Raw genomic sequence first — 18,345 nt, forward strand, 5'->3', positions numbered from 1 at the left:
TTGGAAAGATCAGGGGAACCACAGGGGTCAGGTCCTGCCTCAATTCCCTCCACAGCCACGGTGAATTCCTCTGAAAAATAGTAATTCCTGGGAAAAAGCAAATAAAAAGAGAGGCTCACAGTCCTCTCTCTGGCCCAGATGGAGTCGAGCTGCTCAGAAAGGGGCCCCACTGTTGCCTCTGGGTGGTGGGATGGACGCGGCAGTGATTGCTCTGAAGAACCAACCAAGGTGACGAGTTTGACAAAATAAGTTTATTTCGCTTCGCTTTGTTTCTGCCGAAACCTCACATTTTTCTTTTTTTTTTCTTTTTTTTTTTTTTTTTTACTTTTTTTTTTTGGCTGAAAAAAAAAAAATCCCCAACCCAAAAAACCCCCCAAACCAACCCGAAATGCAAAGGACCGGCATCACTCCGCCCTCGCCCAGAGGCGACCGAGGGGCTCCGACTCCCCCTGGGCCACAGGGCTGGGGGAGCCACCGCAGCCCCCCCAAAAATCCCCTTTGTATCCCCCCATCCCCAGCCACGAACTGGCCCCCAAAACCGAGCCCTTGAGCCCCACAAATCCAAGCCCTGTAGGAAACGCTCACGGCTCTGAACGCCTGAGGGTTTTACTCAACCTTCTTAATTTTTGTTGGATTTTTCTCCTCCTTTCCCAACGTTTTTTTGTGTGTTTTGTTGTTTTTTTTTTTAAATTAATTTATTTATAGATATATTTAAAAAAAGCAATAGTCCTTTGGTCCCTAAACTCTAAGGAATGATATGACTCTGAAACAAGTAATCCTATGTCCCTGTGCCAGTGACAAGCAGGGGAAGCGCGTGTCCCGCCGCCCTGCTCCATGGGATATATATATATATATACTTATTTATATATATCTTCTATAAGTCCAACATACTTTGATCCTTCTTTTTTTTTCCCCCATCGCAGGGAAAAAGGAAAATCTTGCCGTTTCTTTATTTTTCCAAACAAGCATCCTCCAGGTGAAGCGCCCGAGGCTGGTCCCGTCCCACCGGCTTTGGTTTAAGAATCCATTTGGAGCCTCTTTTCCTCGTTTCTCCTGGGAAATCGGTAGCAGCAAATGAGTGCTTTAAAAAAAAAAAAAACAACCCCAAAACCAAAGGTAGATCGTGGCCCCGCTGCCCGGGGGCCGCCGGCCCTTTCCCGGTGAGGGATTGGTGAGTCCCGGCGAGCGGCCGGCGGCGAATCGCAGCCCCGGCGTCGCATCGCTCCCCTCCTTCCTTGTCTTCCTCTCGTTCCCGTTAAATAACAAACAAGACCAGTTTGGGAAAAAATTCAAAAAGGAAAAGCTACGACCAAAACACTCTCTTCTTCACCATTTTCTCCTCCTCCTCCTCCTCCTCCTCCTCCTCCTCTTCCTCCTCCGGGATGTGTAGCAAAGAAAGAGAGTTACGGGTTTGGATACTGCACTTGGGGAAGGGGAAAGTCGTCAGACACCGCGGGACGCCCGACCTGAAAAAGAGGGAAGGGGCTGTTAACCTGGTTCCTGGGGGATGGAGGGAGGGAAGGAGGCAGGGAAGGACCCAGATCTATTGGGAACACGCACACAGAGGGTCCCAGGCACAGAGATCCCTGCACACGCTCAGGGACATAACACAGCGATGCCCTGGGGGGGCCCACCCCGACTGCCACGACCCCCCCAGGTACCGTGGGCCAGGCCCCCCCTCACCTCTCTGCTGGGGTCAGTAGGGTCTGTTGGCATCTTTCGGCCGCTTTAGCTGGACTTTTAGCCTCTTCATGCCAATCTGGAAGCCATTCATGGCCTGAATGGCCGCCTGGGCGCTCGTCGGATTGTCAAAACTGACGAAACCTGGGGAGGGGACAGCGGGGTTTGTCACCACAGACATCACAGGCAGCTGCTTCACCTCAGCACAGGCACTGAAATCCCACAGGATGCTCCTGTGTTAGGGGTGCTGGGAGAGGGAGTTGTGGGGTGACAGCACAACCCCAGATTGCAGGGGACTGGGTGACAGGCTGACGGCGTGTTCGGGGACACCAAGGTCTGCAGGGACATTGAGGTGACAGGGTCTGTGGGGACACCAGCATAGGAGGGTCCACAGGGGCACTGGAGTGGTCTGCAGGGACATTATGGGATTGGATTTGTGGGGTCACTGGGGTGACAAGGTCTGTCAAATTGGTGGGGATTGTGAGGACACCAAGGTGATGGGGGCTGTAGGGACACTGAGGTGACAGGATCTGTGGGGACACCAAGGTCTGAGGGTCTGTGGGAACACCAAGGTGATGGGGGCTGCAGGGACACTGAGGTGACAGGATCTATGGGGACACCAAGGTCTGAGGGTCTGTGGGAACACCAAGGTGATGGGGGCTGCAGGGACACTGGGGGGCTGCAGGATCTGTGGGGAAACCAAGGCCTGCAGGTCTGTGGGGACACAAGACTGACGGGGTCTGTTGGGACACTGAGGTGATGGGGCCTCCAAAGACACCACTGAGTTGACAGAGTCTATGGGGACACCAAGGTGACAGGGTCTGTGGGGACACCAAGGTCTGCGAGAGAGAGAGATGAATCCCTGAGCTGGGGATATCAGGGAGACATGGACATCTGAGCTGGAGACCAAGGAAGAGACAGACTCCAAAATGAGATGTTGGAGAGAGATGGACTCCCAAGCAGAGACACTGGGGAGAGACAGATCCCCAAGATGGAGATGCTCAGACCCCTGAGCTGGGGACACTGGAGAGAGCCAGACCCCCAACATGGGGATGCTGGGTGGAGCCAGACCCCTGAGCTGGGAACACTGGGAAGAGCCAAGGAGGGAGAATGGGACCCCCAGGCTGGAGACTGGAGAGAGCTGGGATATTGAGGAGAGCTGGATCTCTAAGCTGGGAAGCTGAGGAAACCTGAACCCCTGGGCTGGGATGCTGAGGAGAGCTGGACCCTTGAGTTGGGATGTTGAGGAAGAGCCAGAGCTCCAGGCTGGGATGCTGAGGAGAGTTGGACCTCTGAGCTGGGATGCTGAGGACAGCTGGAGCCCCAAGCTGGGACACCAGGGAGAGCCACACCCCGGGACTTACCAAAGCATTTACTCTGGTTGGTGGCACGGTCCACAAAGACTTTGGCAGAGATGACGTTGCCGAAAGGCAAGAACATCTGCGTGAGCTCCGCGTCCCCGAACTCCTGGGGCAGGTGATAAATAAACAGGTTACAGCCCTCGGGACCTGGGTGACACACAAAGGACAGCACACGTGAGCCATGAGGTGGGATCACCCTGGGGGGACACCGAGGAGCCCCCAGCCCCACAGAGGGGTGACTCCCACCCCTCACCTTCTCGCTGCTGCTGCGGGATGAGCGGTGCCTGCTGGGGAAAGGCTTGGCTGATGGGAGCATAGGCAGTGGGATATGCTGCTGGAAGAGAGAAACACGGAGCTGAGGCCACAGCATCTGTCCCAGCCCCGGGAAGGGCTGGGATGGGGATGTGCCCCACTGTCACCTGCAATGGAGGTGCCTCTCCTGCCCCAGGGCTGCTGGCTCTGCCTCTCCCACCCTTCCCGGCACACTAGGGATGCGGGAATGGCTCCCCCAGGAGGGATGTTTGTGATAGCAGTAATACAGACTCAAGGCTGAGGAAAGATGGCACTTTTGATTGAAAAACCCCAAACATTTGGGGTCCAAAACTCGATTTGCTGTTGAAAATCTGGATGTTGCTGTCAGTGTTCATAAAGAAACAGCTGCTGGGCTCGACACACTTCCATGGGAGGCTTTGACTCCCTTCTCCCCACAGCCCATCCCCTTGGCCATCAGATTTGGCCACATGACGAACATCCAAGGACCTCTGGTGTCTCCATTACCTCCCAAACCTTGCCCCCTCTCCCAGGTGCCACTGCCAGGCCTCCCCACAGAGTCCTCTCAATTCCATGGACATTAAAACTCTCTTTCCCCCATCCAAAATTTGCATGGAGGGCCGGGCCAGGAGCACATCCATGTTGATGGGATGAGGGGATGGTGCTTTCATTGGCATCACCCTCATCACTGCCCTGGAGCTCCTGCCAGGCCACAGCACCTGGTGCTCCCCTCATCAATCCGTGCCCACACACGCTGCCTCAACCCAATGCTCAACCTCATGGTGACATTCAACTCCCAAAATTAAGGGTGAGGAGCAAAGAGGAGAGAGAGGGAAGGGGAGGGAAGCAGAGTTTGAGACCTGCATAGTGCTGCATGCCGGCATAGGCCTGCTGGAGGGGGTCTGCCACCGTGGGGCTTTGAGCTGGGAAGAGAAAAGAAAGAAAGAGAGAATAAGCCAGAGAAAGCCAGGGATGCACAGCTCCCATGGGAAAGGGCTGGGCCAAGCACCGCCAAGGAGGGGTAGAGGTGCTCCCTGCCCGAATTCCCTCTTCCCTGTACTGCTTACAACACCATGGGAGGAGGAAATTCAGTAGGGATCGGCGCATGACTGGTCTATCCAGCGTATTCCCGGGGTGGGAAGCGCCCCTGGAGTGTCCAGCATGAGCTGAGCATGTGTCCCCAGCCCCGGGGGATGTCCCCAGGCCCAGGGAGCGTCCACAGCCCTGAGGGATGTCCCCAGCCCTGGGAGCCATGGCAGAGCCCCCGGGCAGTGGAGGAGGGTACCTGGGTAGGGGTGGATGCCGTTGGTGTAGATGGTGTCGGAGGCGGGCTGCCCGTTGGTCTGGGGTGGCAGGGGGCTGAAGCCGTTCACGCCGATGGGCGCGGCAATGCTGGGCACCGGCGCCGTGCTGATCCCCGGGGGGGTGCTCGTACCTGCGGGAGGGGGTGTCAGCGCTGGCAGCCCCCCCAAGAGTGCTGAGAGGCACATGGAGGGGGGTCATACCTGAAGAGGGGGTGAGGGGGGCGGCCACCAGCCCGCTGACGTTGAAGGCGGCCATTTGTTGCATCTGGGCGGCGGCGATGGCGGCCATGGGGTTGAGGCAAGTGCCCTGGGCAGCTGCCATCAGGGCTGCCTGCTGCTGCATGATCTTAGGGAAAGAAAGGGGGGAAAAGGGGAAAGAGTGCAGGAGGCAGAGAGAAGGAGGGAGAAGACAGGGTAAATTAGCATTCCCGCTTTGTGCCTGCACACGGGGGCTCAGAGGAATAAATGCCACCTGCTGCCAGACCTGGGGACAGGAAGAGGCCCAGGTGACGCTAAATATGGGAGTACTGTGCCCTACAGCCACCCTCACTCAGAGGGTGAAGCCCTCTGTGTACCCCTAAACGGGGATACACCAGCCCTGACAGGCATCTGCACCCCCTGGCACTGGTACTTTCATGGGCCAAACCAGCCACCCCGCAGCTACGGGGCCTCCCAAAAACCCCCCGGTGTGCAGCAGCTCCTACCGCTTGTGTGTAGGCCCCGTAGGCGCCAAACTGGATGGTCATGGGGTTGAAGATGCCCAGCTGCCCCGCCATCTGATGCATCCGACGCAGGGTCCTCTCCTTATCCGTGTCTGCAAACTTCACCACCAGGCTGGACGAGGCGCCCTGAGGCAGGAGGGAAGATGGGGCTGATGGCAGGACACCGGCAATGACCCCAGAGCGTGTCCCCAACTGTGGGTGCTGGCAGCATCCTCGCTCCCGGGGACATTGCCCAGCTTGGCAGCAGCCAGCGATCGATGGGAGGTCTAATTATAGCCAGTTTTTCTCCCAGGTGGCAGCTCCCTGACCTCTGCTTCCTTTTTTCCCCTCCTCGTTCAGTTTTGACCTTCAGCATTAATTAAACAGCCCCTATCTCCAGCACGGAGGGAATTAGCTCCGCTCTCCCACCTCTGGGGCTCAGCGCCCGGCAAGGAGGAACCTCGGGGTGATGTGGCCAACAAATTGCTGGTCTGTAGGATTTTGATCCAATTAGAGGGACGATCAAATTAGCTGGTGATGGGATTAGGCAGGGTCAGATGGGGCAGGGTGCGAGCCTGGCACTTACCGGCATGGTTTGGCTGCCGTGCAGGCTGTTGATGGCAGCCTGTGCCTCGGCATGGCTCCCGTATTTCACAAAGGCACAACCTAAGGACACAGAAGGGACACAGCACAGGTTGGATTTGGCCACTGCACAGGTTGGATTTGGCCACTGTGGGTCCACAAGGTGCCCACCCAGCACCCCAAAGCCCACCTTTGCTGGCTCCATCAGGCCCTCGCAGGATGGTGCACTCCTCGATTTGGCCGAAGGGCTCAAAGAGGCGGCGGACATCGTCCTCACTCTGTTGCTTCCCCAGCATGCCCACAAAGAGCTTCCTGTCTTCTAAAAACAAAACCAAGGCCATTGCAGAGCAGGATGTCCTTCCCATCCCATCCCCTCATCACAAATGGTGCGTGGAGGGGAAGAGCCGGGTGGCAGCGGAGCACGGGGAGGGAATGACAACAATCCTGGGTTTACCACCTCCGTCCTACAAAACACCCAGAATGGGAAAAGCTCTCCTGTGGGGAAATTGCTGAGGGGTGAAGCTGGGAAGAGCTGTCACTTTAGGGAGTGGAGCTGGGGCTTTCCCCAGGGATAGAGGGGCCGACTCCCCCGGCGCTGAGGCGGGATGCGGCAGGGAACAAAGAGAACCCACAAACCAGCCGCGATCGCCTTCACATGATCGACTCACAGAACAACCCGCAGCCTCCAGCCGTGCCCGGGGGACATCAATAACCCAAACACAAGAGAAGGGAGAGTAAATAATGAGAACTTCATGATTATTACCAGCATCTGTCTTGTGCGGCCGCGCGCTCCCGCCGCACGCTAATGGCATTTGACAAAGAAAATAAGGTGCCCTGTCAAGAGCGTTGCCGGGGAAATAAATAAATAATGGCAGGAGACGATGAATGCTCTGCCCGTTAAGGTACCGGGAAAATTAGTTAAGGGAATAATGCTTGTGTGTTGTCTGGTTAAATATAAACCACCTCCCGGCGAGGGCGGCCGGGGATAGCGGGCTGGGCGGCCCAGTGTCGCCTCCCGGGTGAGGGGCCGGAGCCAGGAGCCCCAGCTCGCCCATCGATTTTTAATGCTTCACCAAGTACGCTCGGTAAGTGGGTAATTTATTTGCCAGGTCCCTCTGGGACGTGCTGGGACCAGCTCCCAGCGTGTTTAATAACGGGGTTTGAATAGGGGGGTATCTACCTCGGCTGTCCTGCCGAGGGTAAGGGGCCCCACGGGAGTATCCCACGTGTCCGAGTGCGCCTACCTGCCCAGCGACACAGCAAATGTGGGATTTTGATCCAATTGCTGTGATTTTTGCCCACATTATCACCTCAGCCTGGAAACGGTGCAGCCCTATGAACTGCGAATGCCCATGGAAAATTTGGGGGGGGGGGGGGGTGGCAGTTTCTGTTTGAGAGGGGCTCGGGCCATGTGCAGCCAACTCCTGCACCCTGACTCTGCTGGGGGCCCTGCAGGCAACGCTGGGCAGGGAATTGGCTTCTTTGGTAGATAAGGGCAGTGTGGGAGGGCAGCTGGCTCACCCTGTGCCCCCCAGGATGTCGAGATGCTCATGGTATGACATCAGGATGATGTCAGGACATTCCCAGGATGACATCCCAGCTGGCAGGGCAGGGAGAGACAAGATGGCATTTGCTCTGCACTCGGGTTTGGATGCCACCAGCAAAGGAAGCTCTTTTCATGGTTTCTCTGCAAACCAAACTCCCTGCGGTGGCCCCCGCGATGCCATCGTGTGCCCCATTTCCCCCAGGTGACCCTGTGCACCCCTGTCCGTGCCAGGCAGCCAGGGAACCTGGGTAGGGACCTACCTCCTCGGCCCTCGCTGTCGGCCGGCTTCACCTGGATGGGGCGGTTCATCTGCAACACACAAGGGGGAGCAGGTGGTCAGTGCGGTGCCCCCTGAACCCTTTCCATGGGGAACAGCAGGATTTGGCCCCAGAGTGGCACAGGGAGCCAGGAACAAGAGCCGTGCAAGAACAGATCTGGGGCTCGCGGCCACGCTGACCTGGGGATGCCACATGTGGAGGGCGATGCTCCGGCCCCAGGGATGGGCACCCGGTGCTGCAGGCGCCCGCCGGGCTGCCGGTGCCAGGCTTGGCTGCCTGCCCACTTTCCTCGACTGCAAAGGACTGCAGAGGCAGCAGCAGCACCCCGCCAGCCCCAGCCCCTCCGGCACCACCGCCCTCCTTTCCCCAAACCTCACCCAAATTCGGCCTCTCCTTGTCCCCGCCGTGTGTACCCGCGAGTGTGACACGTGTGTGCAGCAGGACACGCCGGGCGGGCACACACAGCCCTGGCCCGCTGCCCCATGGAGCCATTTCTCCTCCTCTCTCCCCCTCCTTTTTCCCCTCTTTTAGCCGAAAAATGCTACAATTATGGCCGTATCCATGGCAACAAGCGTGCTTCCCCCGCGATGCTGCGGAGCCCGAGCCATGTGCTCGATGGGGTCGTCACGGCAACGGCGAGATGTCACGCATGACGGCGCGGGGGTGCGCACACGGACACACCTCGAGCACACATGGGACAGTCGCCCCCACGCGCATGTGCAGCCCCATCCCAGGGTGCCCCCACCACACCCTTGGAGGGGGTCCCCAAATTTCGGGGCTGCATGGGGGCAGAGCCAGTCCCCCTCGCATCAGGGCGAGGAAGAGGATGGGGAAGAGAGAAGAGGAGGGAGGTTTCCACAGCAACCGCCTCGTCTCCAGGGAAACGCGGAGAGAAATGTCAGCGCAGAGCTGGGGATGGTCCAGGGAAGGGTTTGAGTCCCCAGAAGCCACTGGGTGGCACAGGGTGGCACCAAGGGACACCTCATCCATCCATGTCACCAGCCCCCCGAACATCCACCCTGTACAGGGCAGGATTCAGCTCACCCCAGACCCAGGAGGCTGTGACAGCAACAGGACCCTAAAAGCAGCACCCCCTGTCCCCCACATCCCTGCTGCAGCCAGGAGGAGGGAACCCCAGTTTTGGGGGGGCTGCTCCCCCTGCACTGACCCGCCGGCCCTATTTCCCAGCGTGATGGCCTTTGCTGGAATAAATTTCCCGTGCCCGCTGCTGTGTGCTTAATGCAATAAACCCAGCGAGGATGATTTAGAATAACATTTACGGAGCCGCAGAGTGTCATTTTGATGTGTCTCCCGTCTCCGCTCGCCGGTTATTAAACTGTATTGATTCCCCGGGAGCGGCTGATGTTTATAAATGTCAGGCCTCAGGGACTGGCTTAACCTACCCCAGGGCTGCTGCACCACGCTGGGGAGAAACCGCCCCAGCCTCTGGACACCCCCAAAAGGGGGGTTTGCCATCCTTGGCATTGCCACATGCCCATTATGAGGTGCCTGGTGACCCCCTGCACCAGCTCCTGTGCCACTCAGACCTCCGCCTGCGCCCAGCTGTCCCCACAGCACCCCTGCACTGTGTCCACACCGTCACCACCCAACAGCCCTTCATCCATTCTCCCCACCCCCCAACACCCATCCTTGCATTCACCCATCCCAGACACCCACACAATCACCCACACATCCATCTTCCCCCCAGGATTCACCCATCCATCCCCCAACACTCATTCCCTAGAACCCATCCATATCCCCAACACTCATCCATCCATTCCCCAACACCTATCCATCCCCTTGGCATCCATCCATGCCCTCAGCACCTGTCCTCATCCATTCCCATAGCATTCATCCATATCACCAACATCCATCCATCCATTCCCCAACATCTAATCCCATAGCATCCATCCCTCCCCATAGCATCCATCCATATCCCCAACACACACACATCCATCCATCCGTCCCCCAACACCCATCCATCCCTATAGCACCCTCCAAAGTCCCAACACCCATCCATCCCCACGGCACCCATCCATCCCCCATCTCCCTATCACCCACCTTTCCACCCCCACAGCACCCACACATCCACCCCCCAGCTACCATCCATCTCCCCAACCCCAAGGCCATGGTCATAGGAGACCCTAGTTGGGGTGTCCCAGCACTCACCATCACCGTCACCCCACAGAGCCCCAGCTACAGCACCCCATGGCCAAACCATCCCTGCCCCACAGCACAGGGGTCACCATGGGTTGCTAAACCACCTCCTGATCGCTTGGGCACTGTCCCCCACCCAAATTTGGACCCCTCCAACTGCCTGGGCACTGGGGAGAGCCAGTCCATGATGAATCACTGGCAGGGGAAACAGGGTCACTTCTGGCCTTTGTTCCTTCTTCAGCATCCTCCTCCATCCTCCTCCTCCTCCTCCAAACCAACAGCTGGAGGATCCAGCAGGCCACCACGCATCCAAATGAGCCGAGATGGAGGTGGCAGGTGACGCTGGAGCAGCAGGCACCCATGGGAGCCTGGTGTCCACGTCACGCTGGGGCCCCCAGGCAGCCAACACCCGGTGCAGGGAGACAGAAACTGGGTTACAGGCAGTCACCCATCATGGGAACACCCTGCCAAAGCCCAGGGGTGACCCACAGTGAGGGACACAGCCAGCCTAGGAACAATCACACCACCACACAGCCCTGCACGTGCACGGCCACCCTGGCACACCCCCTGCACAGCCACACCCCCCTACAGCCACACACCCACACACCCCTTAGCACCACCACAGACCACCCAGCACCTTCCATGCACACCCACCCACCCACCCACCCACTGACACACCCCTGGCACGGCCGCGCGCTCGTGCCCACGCAGAGCTGCACAACCAGCACTGCTGCGCACCCACGTGTGGCCACGCACCCACTGCACCCAGCCCCGTGTGCACCCGCACTCCCCGAGCCCTCATGAACCCCCACGCACCCCCACAGCACCCACAGCACCCTCCCCGTGGCCGTGGATCCTGCACAGCCGCGGGCACACGCCCCGGGGTGCACAGCCAGCACTGGGGCACAACAGCCCTCGCTTGAGTTTCCCCGCTGCCACTGCAGAACCCACAGCGGGACCCCCAGGAGCCCTTTATGGACACAGGGACACTCCAGGACACCGCCCTGGATGGCCACAGCACTCCCCAGCAGCACCCCCACCCCACCCACCCACACTGGGGCCCGGTGCACACCTGAGCATACCTGTGCACACCTGAGCACACCTGAGCAGCTCCCAGCACACCCCCAGTGTGGGGGCCTGTGCGATACCTGCATGCACACCTGCACTCTGCTCACCCCCTGCACACACTCACAGCCCCACCACCGCCACCCCCCTGGCCCACGTGCACCCACACCCACAGCCTGTCACCGTCTCTGGGGGCAAAGACACCCCCAGCACCTCTTTACACACACACACACACATAGAGACACTGACACACTTGCACACCCACCAACACCCACCTGTGCACACCCGGAGGGGGACAAAGCTGTACCCCCGCCAACGCATGCCCACCCCCCTGCACCACCTGTGGGCACAGCATCCCCCAAGCACTGCCCCCTGTACACCTGCAACCGCACACACACACAAACCAGGGTGGAAAAATACACCCTCCAGCCAACACACTGACACTAAACCCATCCCTGGGGGCTGATACACACCCTCACCAACACAGGCGTGCACATTCTCCATCTCTGCCTGCAAATACACCCTGCTCACCAACACACCCTGTCACTGGTAGCAGGTACACCCTTCTCACCGACACCCACACTCACATACAGCCTCCCTGCAAATACACCTCTTCACCAACAGTCCCTACCAACACCCCCCACCAACACCCTGCTCACTCCTGGATGCAGATACACCTCTTCACCAACACCTCCCTGCCGACACGCTCCCCATCCCTGCATGCAGATACAGCCTCTTAGCCACACACACAAACACAGTCACAATCCCTATCCCTGAGCGCAAATACATCCTCAGCACCAACAACTGCCCTGCCAGTGCATGCACCCCATCTCTGGGTGCAGATACAGCCCACTCAACAACACCCACACACCCTATCCGTGGGTGCAGATACACCCCCTCACCAACACCTTTCCATTCCAATCCCTGGGAGCACATACATCCTGCTCGGCAACACCCCCACTCACACACCCCTTCCATGGCTGCAGATACACCCTGCTCAGCAACACCCCTCCATCCCCATCCCTGGGAGCAGATACACCCACTCTCCAACACCCCTCCATCCCCATCCCTGGGTGCAGATACACCCTGCAACACCCACATCCTCCATCCATGGGTGCAGATACACCCTGCACACCAACACACACACCAACCCTGCATGCTGATGCACCCTGCTCATCAACACCCCTCCATCCTCATCCCTGTGTGCAAAAACATCCTGATCACCAACACCCCTCCATCTTCATCCCGAGCCCTGTGTGCAAACACATCCTGATCACCAACGCTGCTTCATCCCCACCCCCAGCCCATCCCTGGGAGCAGATACACCCCCTCACCAACACCCCTCCATCCTCGTTCCCATCCCCATCCCTGGGTTCAGATACATCCCTTCACCATCACCCCTGCCGACATCCCTTCATGCCCATCCCCAGGAGCAGATACAGCCCCTCACCATCACCCACATCCCTCCTACAACCTCCCCGGGCTCAGCCCCCCCACGCCGGCGCGGGCAGAGGCTGCCGGGCGGTGCCGGGCCGTGCCGGGCCGGGCGGAGCGGAGGCGGCGGCAGACAAAGGCGGGGCCCTACCTCGATGCAGAGGATCTTGGACCCGGCGGGCACCCACAGCACGGGCGGCCGCGGCCCGGGCGCCGGCACCTGCGGCAGCTGCATGGCCGGACCGGCCGGACCGGCACGGCGGCTCCACCCGAGGCGGCTCGGCTGGGCTCGGCTCGGCTCGGCTGGGCTCGGCTCGACTCGGCTGAGCTCGGCTCGGTTCGGCTGGGCTCGCGCAGCTGCGCGGGGGGCGGGGCAGGGGCGGGGCGGCCGCAGCCCCGGCGAGCCGAGCCGGGCCGGGCTGGGCCGAGGGGCGAGGCCGCGGTGGGACACGCCCCCCAGACTGGACACGCCCCCAGACTGGACACGCCCCCAGACTGGACACGCCCCCCCGGTTGGACACGCCCCCGCGCAGCGCCGGGGGCGGGGCCTGAAGGGGAGGGGAAAGAGGAGGGGGGAAGGGGGGGAGAAGGGGGGCTCAGGTGGAGGGGTGAGCACAGGTATAGAGGTGTGAGCACAGGTACACAGGTGTGAGCAGGTACAGCGTGTGTGAGCACAGGTACAGGGGTGAGCACAGGTATACAGGGGTGAGCACAGGTATAGAGGTGTGAGCACAGGTACAGGGGGATTGTATAAGCACACACGGGTGAGCACAGGTACAGGGGGATTGTATAAGCACACACGGGTGTGCACAGGTACAGGAGGCATGCACAAGCACAGAGGGGTGTGCACATGTAGAGAGGTGCACAAGCACACGTGGGTGTGCACAAGCATGGAGGTGCATGCACAGGCACAGAGGTGTTTTCACAGGCACACACAGGTGTGTACACAAGCACCCGTGGCTGTGCACAAGCACAGAGGTGGGTACACAGGCACAGAGGAGTGTTCACAAGCACAGTGACGTGTGCTCAGGCACAGACAGGTGAGCACACGCAGATGGGAGCACCAACACAGGGGTTTGAGCACATAGCCACACCTGCCCGGATGCCCCCCAAGCCCACCACGAACACACAGGCACAGAGGGGTGTGCGCAAACATGTGCCCAGGCAGGGCTTGTGCCCACACACTCACATGCACGCACATGCTCACAGACATCCCTGTGCTCACCCTGTGGAATGGGCCCAGCAGCTATGGCAGCCATACACCTCACCTGTGTGCCTGATGAGATTCCCTCACGGCAGGGCCTGACCCCGCCTCCTTTAGGCTGCCGAAATGGGCTATTAACTCTTAAACCTACTAGCGCCCAGTCACCCCAGTGACAGCACATCTCAGGAAGCCGCATCCCCTTGACCCACGTCCCCCTCTGCCAGCCCCGCGCACCCGCGGCAGGGATTGATATTCACGGGCCCCGGCACGTTCCTCAGCCAACCCGCGGGCCTATTGATTTTTATTTAGGCGAATAATTAAATATTTATTTTCACTTTGTTAAGCTCGGGAGGTCGGAGCCCACAGAAAGCGCAACAGCACGCGGGCGGCAGGAAAATCGATTCCTCGGTTTGCGGCCACTGGAAGTGGCTCCCACGCCCCAGGGAGGTGCCACCGGCCCCCACCCCAGCTCACCCCGACCCCCCGGTGTCACTTACCCCCGGCAGTGTCTTCTGCTCATGCAGGGCACTCTGAGCCTTCAGCGCCGAGTCGCGGGCGCAGTAGGTGAGGAAGGCACAGCCTGCGGAGATGGGGAGAAGGGATCAGTGTCTGGCCTGGCACCGCCGCAGAGCCCCAGGCACACGGGGAACTGGTGGCATGGATAACATGCCACTGAGGTGTCTCAGCACCCTGGCATCCAGCACCCCAGCACCATGGTGTCCAGCGTCCCAGCACCCTGACAGCCCAGGACCCTGGTACTCAACACCATGGCATCTGGCACCTGGTACCCTAGCATCCAGCACCCCAGCATCCTGGCATGGTGGCATTCAGCACCTGAGCATCCTGGCACCGTGGAATCCAGCCCCTTGGCACCATGGCATCCAGCATTGCAGCACGCTGGCAGAATGGCATCTAGCATCCCTGCAACCTGGCATGGTGACATCCAGCACCTCAGCACCATGGCATCCTGCATCCCTTCGCCCTGGCGCCCAGCACCCTGGCATGTGGCAACCTGGTACTCTGGCACCCAGACACCCAGGTGGGCAGCAGTGCAGCCACAGCTCACCCCCAAAACAGGGCGGGAGATGGAGCAGTGGGATAGACGAAGGAGCAAGGCAGGAGCAGGCAGCACGTGGGCAGTGCTGCTCCAGCCCTAGGCTCTGGGGAAAGCCACAGCCCACATCCTCCAGGAAGAAGATCTCTCAGTGTCAAGGCCACGCATCCTGGCTTGCCACCACACTTCTCCCAGCCCTGAGCATCCTCCTTGGGATGAGACTTGCGTGGCGAAGGCGCTCCAGCTCCTCCGACATCGCGGTGCTTCGGGAATCGGGAATGCGCCTGGGGTGAGGTTTTCCCACGCTGACTCACGCTGCCGAACCGCTCGCTCACGCGGAGCTGGTGACAAGCGAGCCCTGGGGACAGGGTCCCGTCCTCTTCCCTCCATCTCTCCCAGAGCATTCCCGGTCCTCGTGCCGCCGCTGTGCTGCTCCCTCCCCGAGGGCTCCCCCCCAGTTTGCTGGGGTCACATCCAAAAGCATCTGAAAGTGATATTAAAACAGCAGCAAAACAGTTTTCCTTCAACAAAGTAAATATTTAATGAATAAAATTGACATTGATGCATTTTTAATATTGGCACAATTAAATCCGCCAGCTGATTAAGTATTAATAACTCTTAATAAGTACAATCAGCGTGCCTGGGAGGAGAGGCAGTGCGGCAGCAGGGTGGGGGACACCGAGGGATGAGGTCCCTCACCTGCCTCGGGGTGTTGGGGACATCTGCCCTCGTGGGGAGCAAGGAGAGATCCCCCCTGGATACAATCACTGCGGGTGGGAAGTGGAGATCAGCACAGCAGCTCGCCTCAGTCCCGGTGCCATTTCCAGTGTTTACCATCCGCAATCACATTGGCTTCCTCCTCTGCGCTCTTCTTTCTCTCTTTTTTTTTCCCCTTTTCCCTGCAGGCGACAATGTGGACAGTGCCCGGGTGTTCCGGAGAAGTTTGGAGGGCAGGCGCGGGAGCGATTCCGCTCCAGAGGCTCGCCGGGAGGGAGGATGCCGTTCAAATTGGAGGAGTGTCCGCAATTAAATCACGCGGCTGGGCCGCAGCCGTTGAAGCCCGTGATGGAAGGAGCGCTGAGGGGGCCTGGAAAGGTGCAAATCCCATTGTTCCGGGCACACAAACAGCTTCAGAGGCACCTGGAGACACTTCAGAGGCCACGGTGCTGAGAATGGTGGAGTCCAGGCGGCTGCCCCACGGCCAAAGGGCATTGACGTGGCCACATCCGCAGGTGCTGAGTTTCGGCTTCCCAAAAGTCGTGGTGAAACAGGTGCTGCCCGTGGCACAGGGGCTCGGTGACAGCGTGTGGATCCTGCCTGGGTGACACTGGGGTGCCCTGACACTGCTCCAGCGTCACAGACCCCAGCTCACGGGAGGGGGTTTCTGGAGGGGCCCCAGAGGTGCCGTGTGAGCCCCTTGGGGTGTCACTACTCGGGGTGCTGGTGCTCTGCACCCCATGCCACGGTGCCACACAGCACTGGGGGCAGAGTGCAGGTAGGGGAGGTCCCATCCGTGCTGGGTGCCTTGATACCTGGTGAGTGCCTCCATCCCAGGGATGCTCCAACTCCAGTGGTACCCAAAACTCATGTGGGTGCCTCAGTGCCAGACAGGTGCCCCCAACCCAGACAGTGTCCCAAAATCCATTGGGGTGCTCCCAGCCCTGCAGTGCTGCGATCCCAGGGTGTCCCCAAGACAGACGGCAGCACCCTAACCCCAGGTGGGTGCCCCCGACGTGGGTGCCCCCAAGGTGTCCCTATCCTAGAGGTTCTTCCACCTTTGGTGGGGGCCTCTTCCTCTGGGGTACCCCAGTCTTAGGATGCCCCATACTGGGATGCCCCCACCTCAGATGTACCTTCACCTCAGGGGTGCCTCCACCTTAGGGATGCCTGATACGGGAATGTCCCTACTTCGGATGTACTTCCGCCTCAGGGGTACCCCATAGCAGTGTGGCCCATGTCAAGTGTACCTCCATTTCAATGGTGCCCCCAGCTCAGGGGTACCTTCACCACAGGGGTATCCCCTCCTTGGGGTGCCCCATACTTATGGGTACCTCCAGATCAAGGTACTTCCACCTCAGGTGTAACTCAACTGAGGGGTGCCCCACCTCAGTGTGCCCCACCTCAGGGTGTCCCACCAGAGAAGTACCTCCATTTCAAGGGTACACCACCTCAGGGGTATCCCCATCTCAGAAGTGCCCCATGCCAGCATGTCCCACCTCAGGGGTGCTTGCAGACCATGGGTGCCATATCTCAAAGTGTCCCACCTGAGGGGTACCTGTACCTCGGGGTGCTCCACCTCAGGTTATCCCACCTCAGGAGTGCCTTCACCTCAGGGGTGCCACATATTTGAGTGTCTTTACCTCAACAGTGTCCCACCTCCAAGGTACCTCACCTCAGGTGTGTCTTCATCTCAGGGTTGTCCCATGTCAGGGATGTCCCACCTCAGAGGTTCCCCTGTCTTGGGGTGCTCCATCTCAGGACGTCCCACCTGACAGGTACCCACCCCTATCTCGGGGCACTCCACCTTAGGATGTTCAACCCCAGCAGTGCCCCGTAGTTAGGTGCCACACCTCAGGTTGTCCCACCTGAGTAGTATTCAACTCAGGGGTGCCTTCACCTCAGGGATGTCCCACCTCAGGTGTGCCTTCACATCAGGGGTCCCCCTATATCAGGGTCCTCGACCTCATGTTTTCCCACCTCAGGGTGTCCCAGCTGAGGGGTTCCCCTATCTCAGAGCACTCCACCTCAGGCATCCCACCTGAGGGGTACCTCACATCAGGAGAGCCCCACATCTGGGTGCCCCATCTCAGGGCGTCCCACCTCAGGGGTACCTCACCTCAGGGGTGTCTTCACATCAGGGCACCCCACCTGAGGCACAGGACCCCTCACCTGAGGGGTTCCCCCCACCTCAGGACGCTCCACCTGAGGGGTCCCTCACTGGAAGGGTCTCCCCTACCGCGGGATGTCCCACCCCAGGGGTGCCCCATACTCAGGTGCCATATGTCAGGGGTCTCCCACCTGAGGGATCCCCCTGTTTCAGGGCACTGCACCTCAGGGTGTCCCACCCGAGTAGTACCTCACCTGAGGGTTTCCCCCCCCCGCCTCAGGGTGTCCCACCTGAGCGGTACCTCACCTGAGAGTCGTCCCCCCCTCAGGGTGTCCCACCTGAGCGATACCTCCCCTCAGGCCAGCCTCATCCCCGGGTGCCCCCCTCACAGTGTCCCACCCGGGGGGTGTCCCCGGCCCGGCGCCCCCGCACCTTTGTGCATGCCGGTGAAGCGATCCTTGAGCACGGTGAGCTCGTAGATGCGGCCGAACTCCTCGAAGAGCGGCTTGAGGTCGCTCTCCTCCAGGTTGCGCGGGATCTGCCCCACGAACAGCTTGATGGCGTCGTGGTCCTTCATGGCGATGGCGCCGGGCGGGCGGCTCAGCCCGTTCACCCGGCCGCTGTTCGCGGTGCTGAACGCCGCCCCCGCCGCCTCGCCCGCCGCCGCCGCCGCCGCCGCCATGGCCCGCCCGGCACCGCCCGCCCGCCCGGCACCGCCCCGCTCGGCTCGGCTCGGCTCGGCTGGGCTCGGCTGGGCTCGGCTAGGCTCGGCTCCGCTCGGCTCGGCCCGGCCCCGCTCGGCCCCGCTCGGCACCGCCCCGCTCGGCCCCGCTCGGCTCGGCTCGGCCCGCGCCCGCCCGCGGGCTCGTGACGTCAGCCAGC

The 18,345-nt window shown here is 60.2% G+C and overlaps 1 protein-coding gene across 7 annotated transcripts; it reads right to left on the reverse strand.

The window, feature by feature from the left end:
• Positions 1 to 232: 232 nt before the first annotated feature.
• CELF6 (CUGBP Elav-like family member 6) lies at positions 233 to 18,145 on the reverse strand. Of its 7 annotated transcripts, none has more exons than XM_032700038.1 (13): positions 17,896 to 18,145; positions 14,080 to 14,162; positions 7,705 to 7,753; positions 6,089 to 6,217; positions 5,903 to 5,982; positions 5,320 to 5,463; positions 4,817 to 4,961; positions 4,597 to 4,746; positions 4,172 to 4,234; positions 3,295 to 3,375; positions 3,045 to 3,188; positions 1,684 to 1,824; positions 233 to 1,466 (listed from the first exon to the last, which is right to left on the reverse strand). In XM_032700038.1, the coding sequence occupies exons 1-12, from the start codon at positions 18,143 to 18,145 to the stop codon at positions 1,697 to 1,699; spliced, it is 1,446 nt and encodes a 481-aa protein (XP_032555929.1). In that variant the 3' UTR covers positions 233 to 1,466; positions 1,684 to 1,696. The 7 variants fall into 7 exon arrangements, with proteins under 7 accessions (XP_032555929.1, XP_032555936.1, XP_032555930.1 ...); XM_032700045.1 differs by having other exon boundaries at positions 6,089 to 6,214; positions 17,896 to 18,102; XM_032700039.1 differs by having other exon boundaries at positions 3,295 to 3,372; positions 17,896 to 18,035.
• Positions 18,146 to 18,345: the final 200 nt, after the last annotated feature.

Source organism: Chiroxiphia lanceolata, chromosome 12 (genome assembly GCF_009829145.1).
Source record: "Chiroxiphia lanceolata isolate bChiLan1 chromosome 12, bChiLan1.pri, whole genome shotgun sequence".
In the NCBI taxonomy this organism is placed as follows: domain Eukaryota; kingdom Metazoa; phylum Chordata; class Aves; order Passeriformes; family Pipridae; genus Chiroxiphia; species Chiroxiphia lanceolata.